At 48.4% G+C, this 14577-nt stretch overlaps 1 protein-coding gene across 1 annotated transcript in view; it reads left to right on the top strand.

The window, feature by feature from the left end:
• LOC116239043 (uncharacterized) overlaps positions 1 to 13757 on the top strand; it is a 52002-nt gene extending 38245 nt beyond the window's left edge. The window contains exons 26-37 of the mRNA XM_031609045.2: positions 133 to 462; positions 1039 to 1377; positions 2926 to 3255; positions 3982 to 4311; positions 4952 to 5275; positions 6813 to 7142; positions 7326 to 7649; positions 9369 to 9701; positions 10738 to 11094; positions 11419 to 11748; positions 12453 to 12569; positions 12715 to 13757. Coding sequence (XP_031464905.2) covers positions 133 to 462; positions 1039 to 1377; positions 2926 to 3255; positions 3982 to 4311; positions 4952 to 5275; positions 6813 to 7142; positions 7326 to 7649; positions 9369 to 9701; positions 10738 to 11094; positions 11419 to 11748; positions 12453 to 12569; positions 12715 to 12857 — 3587 coding nt within the window. The 3' untranslated portion in view covers positions 12858 to 13757. The remainder of the gene's footprint in view (positions 1 to 132; positions 463 to 1038; positions 1378 to 2925; positions 3256 to 3981; positions 4312 to 4951; positions 5276 to 6812; positions 7143 to 7325; positions 7650 to 9368; positions 9702 to 10737; positions 11095 to 11418; positions 11749 to 12452; positions 12570 to 12714) is intronic.
• The last annotated feature ends 820 nt before the right edge of the window (positions 13758 to 14577 follow it).

A 14577-nucleotide genomic window follows, 5' to 3' on the forward strand; every position in this document is an offset into this window, starting at 1 on the left:
GCTGTGGATTCAGAGGCAATGTAACCACAACGCTTTATGAAGCACTGCCAATGAAAAACAGCATTCCTCATCTTTCTCCACAGAAACTGAATGGATGTGCAGTGTTTGACTGAGTTGCTTCTCTGCTTGCAGGCTCGGTTGTTTCCAGTTTTGCCCCAGTTCGACTGGTGGACGGCCCAGGTCGCTGTGCTGGGAGACTGGAAGTGTTTCACAATCAGCAATGGGGAACGGTGTGCGACGACAGCTGGGAGTTCACAGATGCCGCAGTGGTGTGTCGGCAGCTGGACTGTGGGGTGGTGATATCAACTCCACCGAGGGCTTACTTTGGGCAAGGACAGGGACCCATGTGGCTGGATGACGTCAACTGCATGGGGACAGAAGCTGCCCTCTCTGAATGCAAGTTCAAGGGATGGGGTATCCACAACTGTTATCATCATGAAGTTGTCAGTGTGGTGTGCTCAGGTAAACATTGCCCATCACACAGCAGCTTGAATTGGTGGAACTGAGGCTTGAATTGGTGATTCCATGTGGTTGTAAGGGCCTGTGATTCAAGAACAATTTGCAGCCAGTATGGAGACCTTTGAAATTAAGCCCTTATCATTCACCTTTAGATGGAGGACAACACCTATACTCAGATAAACCAAAGAAAATTAAATAGCTATAGCCCATTTGTACTGGCATCTCCACAAAGAGATCTCTGGCATGCTTTTGACTGGTGCTTTGACTATGCTTATTTAGCACAAATCCTGGCAGCTTCTCATCAGTCAAATAGCCTAAACTATACTGAACTTTAGTCCAATCAAGCCCATTCTAAACAAGCCTTGGGCACTGGGCACCAACTCCTCTGTTTTTTTTTTTTTTTGTTTTGTTTTTCCAGCTAATTGGTATCACATCTAAAAGTCTTCCCTGTCTCTCACTGTCAGTGCATCCTTGACCCTCAAAGCTGTTCAGCCTCTTGTGCAAATGCATTTCTGGTAGCTCACGGTTTCACAGAACAGAAGGTGTTCTCTTATATGTTTATTCTTTCTGATGTTGCAGGATCAGGCATTTCTGACCTAGCAGATCTCCGCCTTGTGAATGGCTCTGATAAATGCTCTGGAAGGCTTGAAGTTTTTCATGACCAGCGCTGGGGAACTGTTTGTGCTGATGGCTGGGACCTGGCTGAAGCTTACGTGGTTTGCAGGCAGCTGGGCTGTGGGGCAGCACGCTCTGCATCAAGCTCTTCCAGATTTGGGGAAGGACCTCATCTGACCTGGGTTGATGCCGTGGAGTGCATAGGGATGGAGCGAGCCCTCTTTGAATGCAAAGTCAAGCTCTGGGGAGCCCAGACCTGCAAGTCCAAGGAATATGCAAGTGTTGTGTGCTCTGAGGCTGTAGGTCAGTGTTGGTGAGTCAGGTATCAGCTTTCTCCTTAGGAGATAATGCCGTTTGTCCCTGTAAATTCACCATTCAACTCCTCTTTATCTTGTCTGAACCACTGCTTGTTTCTACAGACCCACCAGGGATCACAAAATGTTTTTCTTTTAGGGGGTTTACAGAAGGCAAATCCCAAACCTGGGATCCCCAGAAATCTAAGACCTGTAAGACGCAGGCTTTCTTCAAGGGACCATCATGAAATCATACAATTGTTTAGGTTGGAAAAGATTCCAAGGCTATCAGGTCCAAGCGTTAGCCTAGCACTTCCAAGTCTACCACTAAACTCTGTTCTTGAGCTTTGCATCTACTCCATCTTCTAAATACCTCCAGGGATGGAGATTCAACTCCTTCCCTGGGCAGCCTGTTACAATGCTTCACAACCCTTTCAGTAGAGAAATTTTTTCTAATATTCAAACTCAATCTTTCTTGGTACAACTTAAAGTTATTTCCTCTTGTCCTATCACTTGTTGCCTGGGAGAAAACACAAGAAGTTCTGATGCTGCAGGGCTGTATGTTCAGGCAGCTACTCTGCTTGTGTTTTTCCAGTCACTGTTCCTCAGCCACGCTACTATACAGTTCCTGGGAAGTCCAATTATTCCTTGCATGTGCAATTACCTTCAGTAATTAATGTCTTCCTCCTCTTCCCCCAATCAGCATGCTCACTCTTGGCAAAAATGAAGCAGGGAAAGGGTGCATGTATTGCGGGCAGGCAGAGGGCTGCTTTTATGCAAAACCTTTATCTGAGTGATTGGTAGCTCTCTGCATTGATCAGCTGTGTTTGCCTTTGCACTACCTGCTGCAGTTTGGGTAAAGATATGGCCCCGTCTAGCCCCGTCTAGCAAACTGGGACAGAAACTGTCCTCTTTGAGCACCATGTCAGGCATGCAGGAAACATCTGTGTTTCTATCACGGTTGTACCCTCAGCCTTTCTCATTGGTAGATTCAGAAACAGGAGAGGGGAAGCATGAAAAAAAAAATGTGCCAGCTTGCACCTTGTACATGGACCCTCCATAAAGGGTGGTGGAGAATTAGCTGGAGCTACCAGTGAAGCAGACACTTCATGTGGCATAAGTAGATTGTTTCACTACAGTCCTCACCTGTCTGCTGTGATTGACAATGACATCTTAGTATGCATGCTGAGGAGAAAATGAACATTCTTTTCATACTGCTAAGACTGTGTGTGCTGCTGGTGCATAAGGTGCTGTAGATGTAGCGCTCCCAAGCATCTCAGCACCTGTGTATCTACAATCTGGAGACTCCAGATTTGATCTTTTCCCATAGAGCATGACTTCAGTTTCAAATACGTGGCAAGGACTTGGCTAGTATGTAGGGCATGGGCAAAACACTCTTTATCCAAAGATTGTTCATGCATGCATGTGTGGCATTAGCAAAAGTACAATGCAAGAGTACTTGCAAGATCGCAGGATGGAGAGATCCACAATGTTACTGGCAACCAGACAGGCAGGAATTTCTGGCCAGGATCTATTCTCACACTGATTATATTTTCAGATGTAGACCTGCGGAGCCCAGAAGCCCTACGGCTGGCAAATGGTCCACACCGCTGCTCTGGACGGGTGGAGGTGTTTCATAGTCAGCAGTGGGGGACGGTGTGCCATGATGACTGGGATCTGAACGATGCCAATGTGGTGTGCCGGCAGCTGGACTGTGGAACGGCGGTGTCAGCTCCGAGGATGTCTTCATTTGGGCGAGGGTCTGGTCCCATCTGGCTAGAAGGGGTGAAATGTCTTGGGACAGAAGCTACCCTCATTGAATGCCCAGTCAAGCCTAAAGGACTCTATAGTTGCAGCCATTTGGAAGATGCTGGTGTTGTGTGCTCAGGTAATCATCACTGAGTGCTTTCTTTGCAGGTGGATCAAGCCCCGCCCTGTAAGCTGAGGGTTGGGAACAGTATGAGGGCAAGCTGGCCTATAGTTCTTGTGTCCAGGACTTCTCAGACTGGTGGAAATTGTGTTAAAAAAGACAGCTACTGGACACATAGACAAATGTGGAGAATGGGACATGGGTAGTAGGAAAAAGCAGCGCCTTAAGACATACCTTAGTGTCTGAAAATGTCCAGGGTTGTTCAATTTTTCCTGGGGAAAAGCACCTGAAGTCTTCCTGGAGTGGTAGCAGGAGAGTAAAACAGTGCTTCTTAGGTTGGCAGCAGATGCACCAGCTCCCTACCCTGGGTTAAGAACACACAGAGTGACTTCCAGTGCTGCTAAATGCCAGGTCATGAGGATAAATATGGAAAGATGCTCTGGAATATGCAAGGGTAATATGATACACGCTTGTAGCTATCTAATACTTGTCTTGGGAGAGAAACCTCAATGGATAGATCAGTGTAGTGGTCAACAGTCAGGAAAGCACAAACAACAAATAGAAAAATGTCCTTTGCCATTTCCTCTAGTCCAAGAAGTAGGTCATCAAGTAAACCTAGATCATGGAGCTTACTGCAGCAACACCACCTAGACAGACTCAGGGATGTTCATCCTTCTCCAGCTCATTAGATTTTATGCTATATGAGCATAACCTTTATAATGCCTATTCTTGTGTGTTTTTCAGGCTCGGGGACTTCCAATATTTCCACACTTCGGCTGGTGGATGGTTTGAGTGAGTGTGCTGGGAGGGTAGAGGTGTTTTACAACAATGAGTGGGGGACAGTCTGCGATGACAACTGGGACATGAATGATGCGGCGGTGGTGTGTCGGCAGCTGGGATGTGGGACTGCACTGTCAGCCCCGGGATCAGCTCGATTTGGGTGGGGACACAGCCATATCTGGCTGGATGAAGTACGCTGCACAGGGGAGGAAAATGATATCTCACAGTGCGCAGCTAAGACTTGGGGTGTCCACAACTGCCATCATGGAGAAGATGCTGGTGTGGTGTGCTCAGGTGAGACTTGGGGTCATCAGGTGGCAGGGCTTATAAGAAAAACTGAGAAAGACATTTTACCAGGGCTTGTAGTGATGGGATGAGGGGCAATGGTTCTAAACTAAAAGAGAGTAGATTTAGGTGGGATAGAAGGAAGAAATTTTGTTATGTTGAGGGTGGTGAGACACTGGAACAAGTTGCCCAGTGAAGTTGTGGATGCCCCATCATTACAAATGTCCAGTTGGGTTGGATTCAGCTTTGAGCAAATTGCTCCAGAGAAAGATGTCCCTGCAGGGGACTAGATAATGTTTACAGGTCTCCTCTAAGCCAGAACAATCTTCTGGCTCTCTCCAGAGGGAATGCGGTACATGGGGCAGGCTTAGGCTTGCTCCTTTTGCAGACCTCTCCTATTTGCATCTCCTGCTCTTGAAACCCTCATGCAGCATCTCTCAGCCAAATTTCACACCTGGCAAAATCTGGGGTTTACTCCTGTGATTAATCAGCAGTGCCTAGCCGTGGAAAATCCTTTTGTCTTTAATGTTCTAATGCAGCTGCTACCCTGCTGTTTATGTGGGATGCATGTGGATGAGATGGGAGGGACTGAAGGAGGTTTTCTGCAATCATGCCTGCATGAATTTCCTTGGGGTGTCTGCAAATGCAGGAAACTTGAGCTCAGCTGATGTACGTCTTGTGAATGGTCCCAGCCGCTGCGCCGGGAGAGTGGAGGTCCTGCACAATGGGCAGTGGGGGACGGTGTGCGATGATGGCTGGGATCTGAACGATGCCAAGGTGGTGTGCAGGCAGTTGGGCTGCGGAACAGCGCTGTCGGCCCCGGGCAGGGCTCAGTTTGGGCAAGGCACTGGGTACATCTGGCTGGATGACGTGAGCTGCACTGGGATTGAGGATGCACTCCCGCATTGCCAAGCACGTTCATGGGGACAGAATAACTGCAACCACAGAGAAGATGCTGGTGTAGTCTGCTTAGGTAAGTCCTGCAACACATGGCACTGCAGGGGCCAGCACTGTGTTCGAGGATCTTGGAGTTCATAGAAGGCTCTGCACTCCTGGAGGCAATGCAAGGGCTCTCTTGCTCCACTGCCAGGATTCACAGGACTGCTCCGTACAGGGGTAAGACCTGCTCTGGATTTGAGCCAGCAGTGTGTGCTTGTAGCTCAGAAAGGCAGTTGTATCCTGGGCTGCATAACAAGAAATGTGGTCAGCAGAGCGAGGGAAGGGATTGTCCCTGGCTACTATGCTCCTGTGAGACTACCTGCAGTGCTGCATCCAGGTCTGGAGTCCCCAGCACAAGAAGTACATGGACCTGATAGAGTCTAGAGAAGATCACAAGGATGCTCAGAGGGCTAGTGCCTAGCCTACAACAAAAGGCTGACAGAATTGAGGTTGTTCAGCCTGGAGAAAGGCTCCATGGCAACCTCACTGCAGCCTATTAATATATAAAGGAGGCTTAGAAGACAAACTTTTTTTTTCCCAGGGCCTGCAGAGGCAAGACAAGTAACAATGGATTTAAACTAAGAGGGGAGATTTAGGTGGGATATAAGGAAGACATTTTTCATGATAGGAGTGGTGAGGTACTGGAACAGGTTGCCCAGAGAAGCTGTGGATGCCCTATCCCTGGAAGTGTTTTAAGTTAGTTTGGATAGGGCTTTGAGCAATTTGGTCTAGTGAGACATGTTCCTGTTTACAGCAAGGATGTTGGATTACATGACATTTGAGGGTCCCTTCCAACCCCCAAAATGCAGTGATTCCACGATTCCATAATTCTGTGACTATGAATCATGATCATTCTTAGGATTCTACAATTCTTATGGTTCTATGATTCTTATGGTTCTACGATTCTATGATTCTTATGGTTCTATGATTCTTATGATTCTATGATTCTTATGGTTCTATGATTCTTGTGGTTTTGTGATTCTATGATTCTTATGACCCCTATCACATTCTCAGTTCTTATGGTTCTATAATTCTATGATTCTTACAGTTCTATGATTCTTGTAGTTTTGTGATTCTATGATTCTTACGGTTCTACAGTTCTTATGGTTCTATGTTTCTATGATTCTTACGGTTCTATGATTCTTGTGTGGGTTTGTGATTCTATGATTCCTATGGTTCTAGAATTCTTACGGTTCTATGATTCTGTGATTCTTATGGTTCTATGATACTATGATCCCACGATTCTACAGTTCTATTATCCAATGATCATTACTATGCCCAACATCACGACAAACTCCAAACCTGGGTTGTAATTAACTCCAAGCCCAACATCTTTGCCCCTAAAGGATGGATTCATCTTAAAGGACGGGACCTATTATTCCAGCTGAGCAGCACAGGATGCAGCCCAGAAATAGCTGCCTGGACTGTCCTACTGCTGTGTACATCCATGGAGTAAACTGTACAGTTCACTCAACGAGTTCACTTTTCCCTACATGAAAAGACAAAGGTGGAAATGGAGGTAGGGACAGGCATGAATTTCTCCAAGAGCTTATCCCAGATTGTGTTTTCAGTGACAGACACCTCAAAAACCAACTCCCTGCGGCTAGTGAGTGGCCCCAGCCGCTGTGCTGGGAGAGTGGAGGTGCTGCATGATGGACAGTGGGGCACGGTGTGCGATGATGGCTGGAACCTCCAGGCTGCCACTGTGGTGTGTCGACAGCTGAACTGCGGCAGGGCTATGTCAGCCCCCAGCGGTGCTCGCTTTGGTCAAGGCTCTGGGCATATCTGGCTGGATGATGTGAACTGTGCTGGGACTGAGGATGCCCTTCACCATTGCCGAGCCCGTCCGTGGGGACAGAATAACTGCAACCACAGAGAAGATGCTGGCGTGGTTTGCTCAGGTCAGTTGAGTTCTGCAAAACAGGGCACCACTGGGGTCAAGTTGGTGATGGGTTCTGTCCTGCATCTTACTGCCTTCATGGTGATGCTGCAGCAGGCCAGTCCTGGATCTGTCTATTTCTGAGGGGTTGAGAGAGGCGTGCAGGATTTTTGTGGAGGGTTTATGACCCCTATCACATTTTCAGACTCCGAGATTACAGCCAAAGTGCGGCTGGTGAATGGTCCACACCGCTGTGCCGGGAGGTTGGAGGTGTTTCAGAACGAGAGATGGGGGACCGTGTGTGACAACGGCTGGGACATGAATGACGCCATAGTGGTGTGCCGGCAGCTGGGCTGTGGCATTGCTCTCTCGGCTCCTGTCCAGGCTTACTTCGGCCAAGGGTCAGATCCCATCTGGATGAACAGAGTATCCTGCATCGGGACAGAAAGTTCCATTTCAGAATGCTTGTCATCTCCATGGGGAATCCAACTGTGCACCCACATGGATGATGCCGGTGTGGAATGCTCAGGTGAGCAATGGATGCCACATTGTTGGAGACAGGTTGATACACAACATGCCTAGGGAGGACGAGAGTAGGATGGTGCAAGAAAAGTACAGTTCTGTGACAGCGAGAACTTTTTTCCACTGTGATAACCATCACAATGTAAATAATGTAAAGAGAGTGCCTTAGAGTGAACTCCCTCTCTAAGTTGTCCTTGCACACCCTACAAGGCAGCAGGATCTCAAAGGGCACTGAATCACAGAATCACACATAACGGTTGAGGTTGGAAGAGACCTCTGGAAGTTATGTGGTCCGACCGGACCACTCAGGTAGGTCCACTAAGAGTAGGTTGTCCATATTCTGGAGGCTTTTCATGGAATCATAGAATCACAGAACTGCTTGAGTTGGAAGGGATGTTGGACCATCCAGTTCCAGCCCTCTACCATGGGTAGGGTTGCCACCCACTAATCAGGTTGCCCAGGACCCTGTACAACCTGGCCTTGAACTCCTCAAGCGATGGAGTATCCACAAACACTCTGGGCAACCTGTTCCAGAGCTCAGCCACCTGAATGATTCCAAAGGATCATCCTTTAAACATGAAGGTGTCTGCATACTACAAACAGGTGGACACCTCACTCCTGCAGATGCTGAGGCAGATGGTGGTCAAGCTCTCCCTTGGATGTTCTTCCCCACCTCACTAGTGTTGATGCACGGTCTCCCCACCACGTTTTGCAGTGTTGTCAGATGACACATCAACTCTTCGCCTGGTGAATGGCCCTCATCGCTGTTCTGGTAGAGTCGAGGTGTTTCACAACCAGCAGTGGGGAACTGTTTGTGATGATGGCTGGGACATGAGTGATGCCATGGTGGTGTGCAAACAGTTGGGCTGTGGGGAAGCGCTGTCAGCCACAACCCAAGCTTCCTTTGGACGAGGGGTGGATCCCATCTGGCTGGACAGAGTTGCTTGCACTGGGAGAGAAAATGCTCTCGTACAGTGCAGGGCCAGACCCTGGGGAGTCCACGTCTGCACACACGAAGAAGATGCTGGTGTTGTGTGCTCAGGTGACGCTTATAGTCACAGATATGGGGCTCCTGAATGGCATGGGTTGGATTTCCCTTACCCAAAAGCCATGTGCTCATGACCCTCTGGTGAAGAACCTTTTCCTAGCACCCAACCTGACTCTCCCCCTGGTGCAGCTCCATGCCATTCCCTCAGATCCTGTCACTGTCACCACAGAGCAGAGATCAGCATCTGCCCCTGCTCTTCTTTCATGAGGAAGCTGCAGGCAGCCATGAGGCCTCTCCTCAGTCTACTCTTGGCTTAACAAACCAAGGGAGCTCATATGTTTTGCCTTCTAGACCTTTCACCTATTTTTTTCCCCAGCTTGGCACACATTTATTAATTTTATATTTGTTCTAACTTCAGTTTTTGTGGCTAAATGTGTAGGAGGTTGATATCCTTTTGTGCTTTGCGCTGCACTGAGACTGTGTGGGAACTGCAGGGCCCCTGGGGAAGAGTAAGGCACCATGAAAGGAATTTATTTCCATCCCTACAGGGTAATGAGTCAAAAAGCTGAAGATAGGCATTGGTGCATGTCACTGCAAACATGCCTTCTGCCAAGGCCAGGCATCTGCCCTAAGTTTACGCTCTGGTTACTATTCACCATGTCCTTGCCCTTGCTACTGCCAGAAAGTTTCCCCGGTAGCTGTTCCTCTAAACACTGCATTACCCACCTCTGCTTGTAGACAAAAATATCACAGTGGAGGCAGCAGAGATCCGCCTCATGAATGGCCCCAGCCGCTGTGCTGGGAGAGTGGAGGTGCTGCATGATGGACAGTGGGGCACGGTGTGCGACGACGGTTGGAACCTCCAGGCTGCCACTGTGGTGTGTCGACAGCTGAACTGCGGCAGGGCTGAGTCAGCCTCCAGGGGGGCTCGCTTTGGTCAAGGCTCTGGGCATATCTGGCTGGATGATGTGAACTGTGCTGGGACTGAGGATGCCCTTCACCAGTGCCGAGCCCGTCCGTGGGGACAGAATAACTGCAACCACAGAGAAGATGCTGGCGTGGTTTGCTCAGGTCAGTTGAATTCTGCAAAACAGGGCAATCTCTTCTTGGCTGGACTCATCTCCATGCCACCATGCAAAGCACGCACTGAGCCCTGTGCCAGGCTGAGGAAGCCAAGATGCTCAGTTCATAACCAACAAATAGAAATTGCACATGGCACCAAGTGCATTTAGCATTGGTCTGGCCCTTCATCTCAACCTGGCTCCCTGGAGGCCTGACTCCCCCTACTAACCAGTCAGGTCCCCACTGGAACTTTTGTCTGCTTCACATAATTGCATAGAGACAATACCAATACTGTAGGGTCTGAAGCTGGAACTGAACCCTACTTCCATAGCCAGGTGAGATAAATTCCTCAGAAAGGGCTGAGAGGTTGAATCTCCTCTTATTTTGAACCGAGACAGAGCTGGTTTTCTTCATAGTGTCTGCTACGGTGTTTTTTGAGGGATTAATACTGATAACACACAGACATTTCTAGTTGTTGCTGAGTAGTTCTGTACAGAGTCAAGAATGTTTTAGTTTTCTCAGCTTCTTGTATTCTTCTGCCGATGAAGAGCTGGGGGGGGCACAAGGAGCTGGGAGTGGGTAGAACCAGGACAGCTGACCTCAACTGGGCAAAGGGATAATTCATACTGTATGGAATCATTCAGAAGGAAAGTCTGAAAAAGGTGGGAGTTCATCAGGCTTCCTTTCACTGCTCTGGGACTAACTGGGCATCAGTTGGTGGGTGGTGGGCAATTGCTTGTGCACTACTTATTACATACAAGTAAAATATATTTATCAAGGCCAATATCCTTTTTTCCTTTTTTTTTCCCCTCTACTTTTTTTCTATCTTTGTAAATAGCTCTTACCTCAACCTACAAGTTCTACTTTGTTTTTTCCCCAGTTCTCTCTCTCATCCCACTGAAAAGGGAGGGGAGTGAGCATGTGTGGTGCATAGCTAAACCAGAACACACCTCCAGTCAGGGGGAGCCTTAGCAACTCTTAGCATTTTTTTTTTTTTTTTATTTTCAGCGATGCAAAGTGACATGCCTCATTTTCTCTTCAACAGAAAACCGCACATCTCCCCTTGCAGAAGACTCCAACACCACGGAAGAAATACAGATCCGGTTGGTGAATGGCCCGAATCGCTGTGCTGGCAGAGTGGAGGTGTTTCACAATGGGCAGTGGGGAACAGTGTGTGATGACAGCTGGAATTTAAGAAGTGCTAAGGCGGTGTGCCGGCAGCTGGGCTGTGGGACAGCAGCATCAGCTCCAGGCAAGGCTCACTTCGGAGGAGGGTCTGATCCCATCTGGCTGGACGACGTGGAGTGCAGTGGCACTGAAGCTAGCCTCTCCCAGTGCAGACTGAATAACTGGGGAAACCATAACTGCAACCACGAGGAAGATGCGGCAGTGGTGTGCTCAGGTGATCACAGGGATGATGCTGGATGCATGCTCAGAAATACAGAAGTTCTGCACAAGTTTTCCTTGCACTGGGATGTAGTCAGCTCTGACTTGATCCCACAGCACCACATTATGTGCAGATATGTAAGATGATGGGGATGTTTTTGCAAGGGGAAATTCATGCATGGTAAAGATGCAATGAGCACATAGGCAGCATATGGTGCCCCTGTCCATACCCGCTGGAGTGCATGGGCATGCATAGCACATGTATCTTGCACATCCCTTAGTCTCTCAGTCCTCCCGCTGCTTAAGGAGCCCACATCACACCCTCTGCTCTTCCCTACAGGCACCAACCCCTTGCAGGTGCGGCTGCGGGACAGCTCAAGCCCCTGTTCAGGGCGTGTGGAGGTTCAGTACAACACCACCTGGTACAGCATCTGCAACAAAAGCTGGAGCTCCTTGGAGGCAGAGGTGGTCTGCAAGCAGCTGGGCTGTGGACCAGCACAGGCTGAAAGCGCAGGAACCCAGGCCAGCCAGGATCACAACTACATCTTTCTAGAGGGGCTGCAATGCCGTGGTGCCGAGTCACTCCTCCTGGAGTGTCAGCAGAACAAGATTGGCCCAGGGCTGTGCCAGCACCGCGTGGCAGCCAGTGTGGTATGCACAGAACCAAGAGGTGAGTGCATAAAGCCCACCAGCAGTGGGGAGAGCAGCCAAAAGGGTGGGTGCAGCCCTTTCACTTCAAAAGGAGAGGTATAAAGATTGTGGCACATGCTTGTCAGAGCAAGCTTTTCCTTGGTGGATATTGTTTTCTACAAGCAATGAAACCAAATATCACTTGTTGGAGTATCAGAGATGCTCTTCTGATCTTAGAAGAAGCTGGTTTGTCCAGTTTCCTCTTGCAGATCAGATTTCTCAGCCTTCAAGGACTCTCTGCTCTTCTGACAGCTTTTCTGAAATAGGTTAGAGAAGGAATGATGGATGGGGGTCAGAAGTATGCCTTTCTATGCATAGTCTTGGATTCCATATAATAAAGAGGACAACACCAGTGAGACGATGGCGGTCTTGTAAAGTTATCAGCACAGCAGGACTGAGGAATGTGAAAGCCTTCTCAAAGCCTACTGCCTATCAGATACCCAGGGAGATGATTTTAGGTGGGGTACAAACCACACAAAGGACATAGTACAGTGCTGCAGGCACCACAGCATCACAGGCAGCACAAACTGGATCTGAAAGGGATTAGTTGTTGGTTAATACAAAATCTAAGGAAAGCCTTTCTTGGTCACTGAAATGCTGAGGTATGAGGCTGTTTGGTGTCAGATTTTCTCCCATCTATGTTGCTGGCTGGAAGTGGGATCCTGACCTGGGTTCTCCCTGCAGGCTCTCCATCGTCCTGCTCTGCGCTGGTAGCACTGCTCATCCTGATGGTGATGGTGAGCGGGGTCCTGCTGTGGCTCTACCTGAAGAGCAGGTGCACTGGAGCAGCCCAAGCTGCAGGTGGGTCCGCTCACCTTAGTTCAAGGTCCCTATCCCTGTACATCAACCCCCTGATGCAGCACAAAGAGATGGGGTTAAGGTTAGGGGATTCAGTGGTTGCCAAACCAACAGCAGCTGTATGTTCTTACCTTTATCTGCCCTGCAGCCCTTAGATGTCCCAGGGAGCAAGGTGCCTCTGCAATGCCCTTCCAGACTGCGGGAGCCATCTACCATCCAGCTGAAGGACAGTTCCACAAGGATGCTGATACAGAGACAACTGAGCTCATCAGAGAAGATGCTTTCTTGTGATGCTGGTATAATCCCTTCTGCAGAAGCAGCACTATCAGTCCATGCTGTGGGGTCATCAGCCAAGCTCGTTCCTATTTTCCTCCTGCATCTCATTCTTCAGAGCAAATGCTTTTTTCCTTATGCTCCTCCAGAACTGCAGGAAGCCCTCACATGCTTTTGAGGAGACTGCAAAGCATAGCTGATGGGCTGGATGTTTATAAAACAGTCTGTACCAATGACTTATACTCAGGAGCCCCAAGACGTTTGGGAAGACCACGGATAGCATCTCAAATACAACAGATAAGTGCTTCCAAGCAATGGTCTATTGACTGTGAGTTATTTAGAGCACTGTCTCAGGTGTTTCAGATAGACAGAACAAACACTCTGAGCTATGGCAGAGAGAGCCTTCTCTGAGATTCTCAGTGTGCCTCATGGATTATTAAAAGGGGTCAAGTTATCAAGGGTGACCGGGTACAGAGAGGGAGACGGCATGGCAACATTCTGCCTCTTTCAGTCTGGCCAGCACAAGGCAAGGTAGGTTATGCCTGAACATGTCCAGTCCTTCTCCGACTTTGGAAGGGCTGGTTTCTTTCTAAGGCTCATCAGTGCTCATCTATGTATCAGCTATTTTCATTATTTACAATAGATTACAAACCATATACAGCAAAATAAATTCCTCTTGCCTTACTGCCTACATTACTTAGCCATATGATGAAGAACAGTGATCTGGAGCTGAACGCAGCCAGCAGCCAGCTACACAGACATGCTATGGGTGCTGCATCTGCAAATATAGTGACACATTAAGGGACTGAGATACATTCATCAACTGCGTCTGGAGGAGGACAGTTCATGGACAAACTCAATGTCCTTTTAAAATCAAAGTCTTGACATTATGAGCAATAATAAAAAAAAACAAACCCCATGCAAATCTTCTGACTCCAGCTTCTCACTCCAGGTAATCTATCCCCTAGATCTCACGTGAAAGCAAACATGAGGTCATCCCTTGAGTGTTCTGCAGGATATCCAGGTGGCAGAAAACCAGAAATAATTTCCTTCAGCAGTGAGGCCATTCATTTCCCTACTAACTACTGAGCTGTTAGTCATATTGTCATCACCAGGTGACACATGAGTGCAGCATATGAGAAAAACTGATTCAGAAACAGGTGTCTGATAATAGCCATTCTGGAGATTAAATCACCAGAAAAAAAATCTGAGCTCCCTTGAGAGCACAGCCCAGTGAGCACCAAATCAGTGACACCTGAGATGCTTTCAGTGACCCCAGACACTGGCATGTGGAATAGTCTGTAAGAAAAAAAGGAGCTGGATACCCCAGCTCATCTTTAATGGCCTTAGCAGTTAATTCAACTCCAGGTCTCCACTGACTGCTAGTAAGGCTTGACGTGCTTGATTCAGCTCCACCTACCCAGGCAGCAAGTGGCAGTGGAGTTATTTTTAGGTATCTGATGCAGAAGGTATCTGGCATATAATGCAGTTACAGATGCCCTGCAGAAACATTACAGGCAGCCCCACAGTATGTGCATCCTGATGCAGGTGATGAACCCGCCATAAGAAGTGGCTGTAATGGGACATCTAGGCTGAATCCTGGGGACAGGGAAATGTGAATACGGCATGAAGATATGGGGTCTGCACTGGCACTTCATGAGCATCTATTCCTAGGAAGATGTGTGCCTACTTTAAAGCAACAACTGGGTGCAGGTTGTTGGAGCAAATCTCATCTTTG

This window comes from Phasianus colchicus, chromosome 31 (genome assembly GCF_987193195.1).
Source record: "Phasianus colchicus chromosome 31, bPhaCol1.hap1.1, whole genome shotgun sequence".
NCBI classification, from domain to species: Eukaryota; Metazoa; Chordata; class Aves; order Galliformes; family Phasianidae; genus Phasianus; species Phasianus colchicus.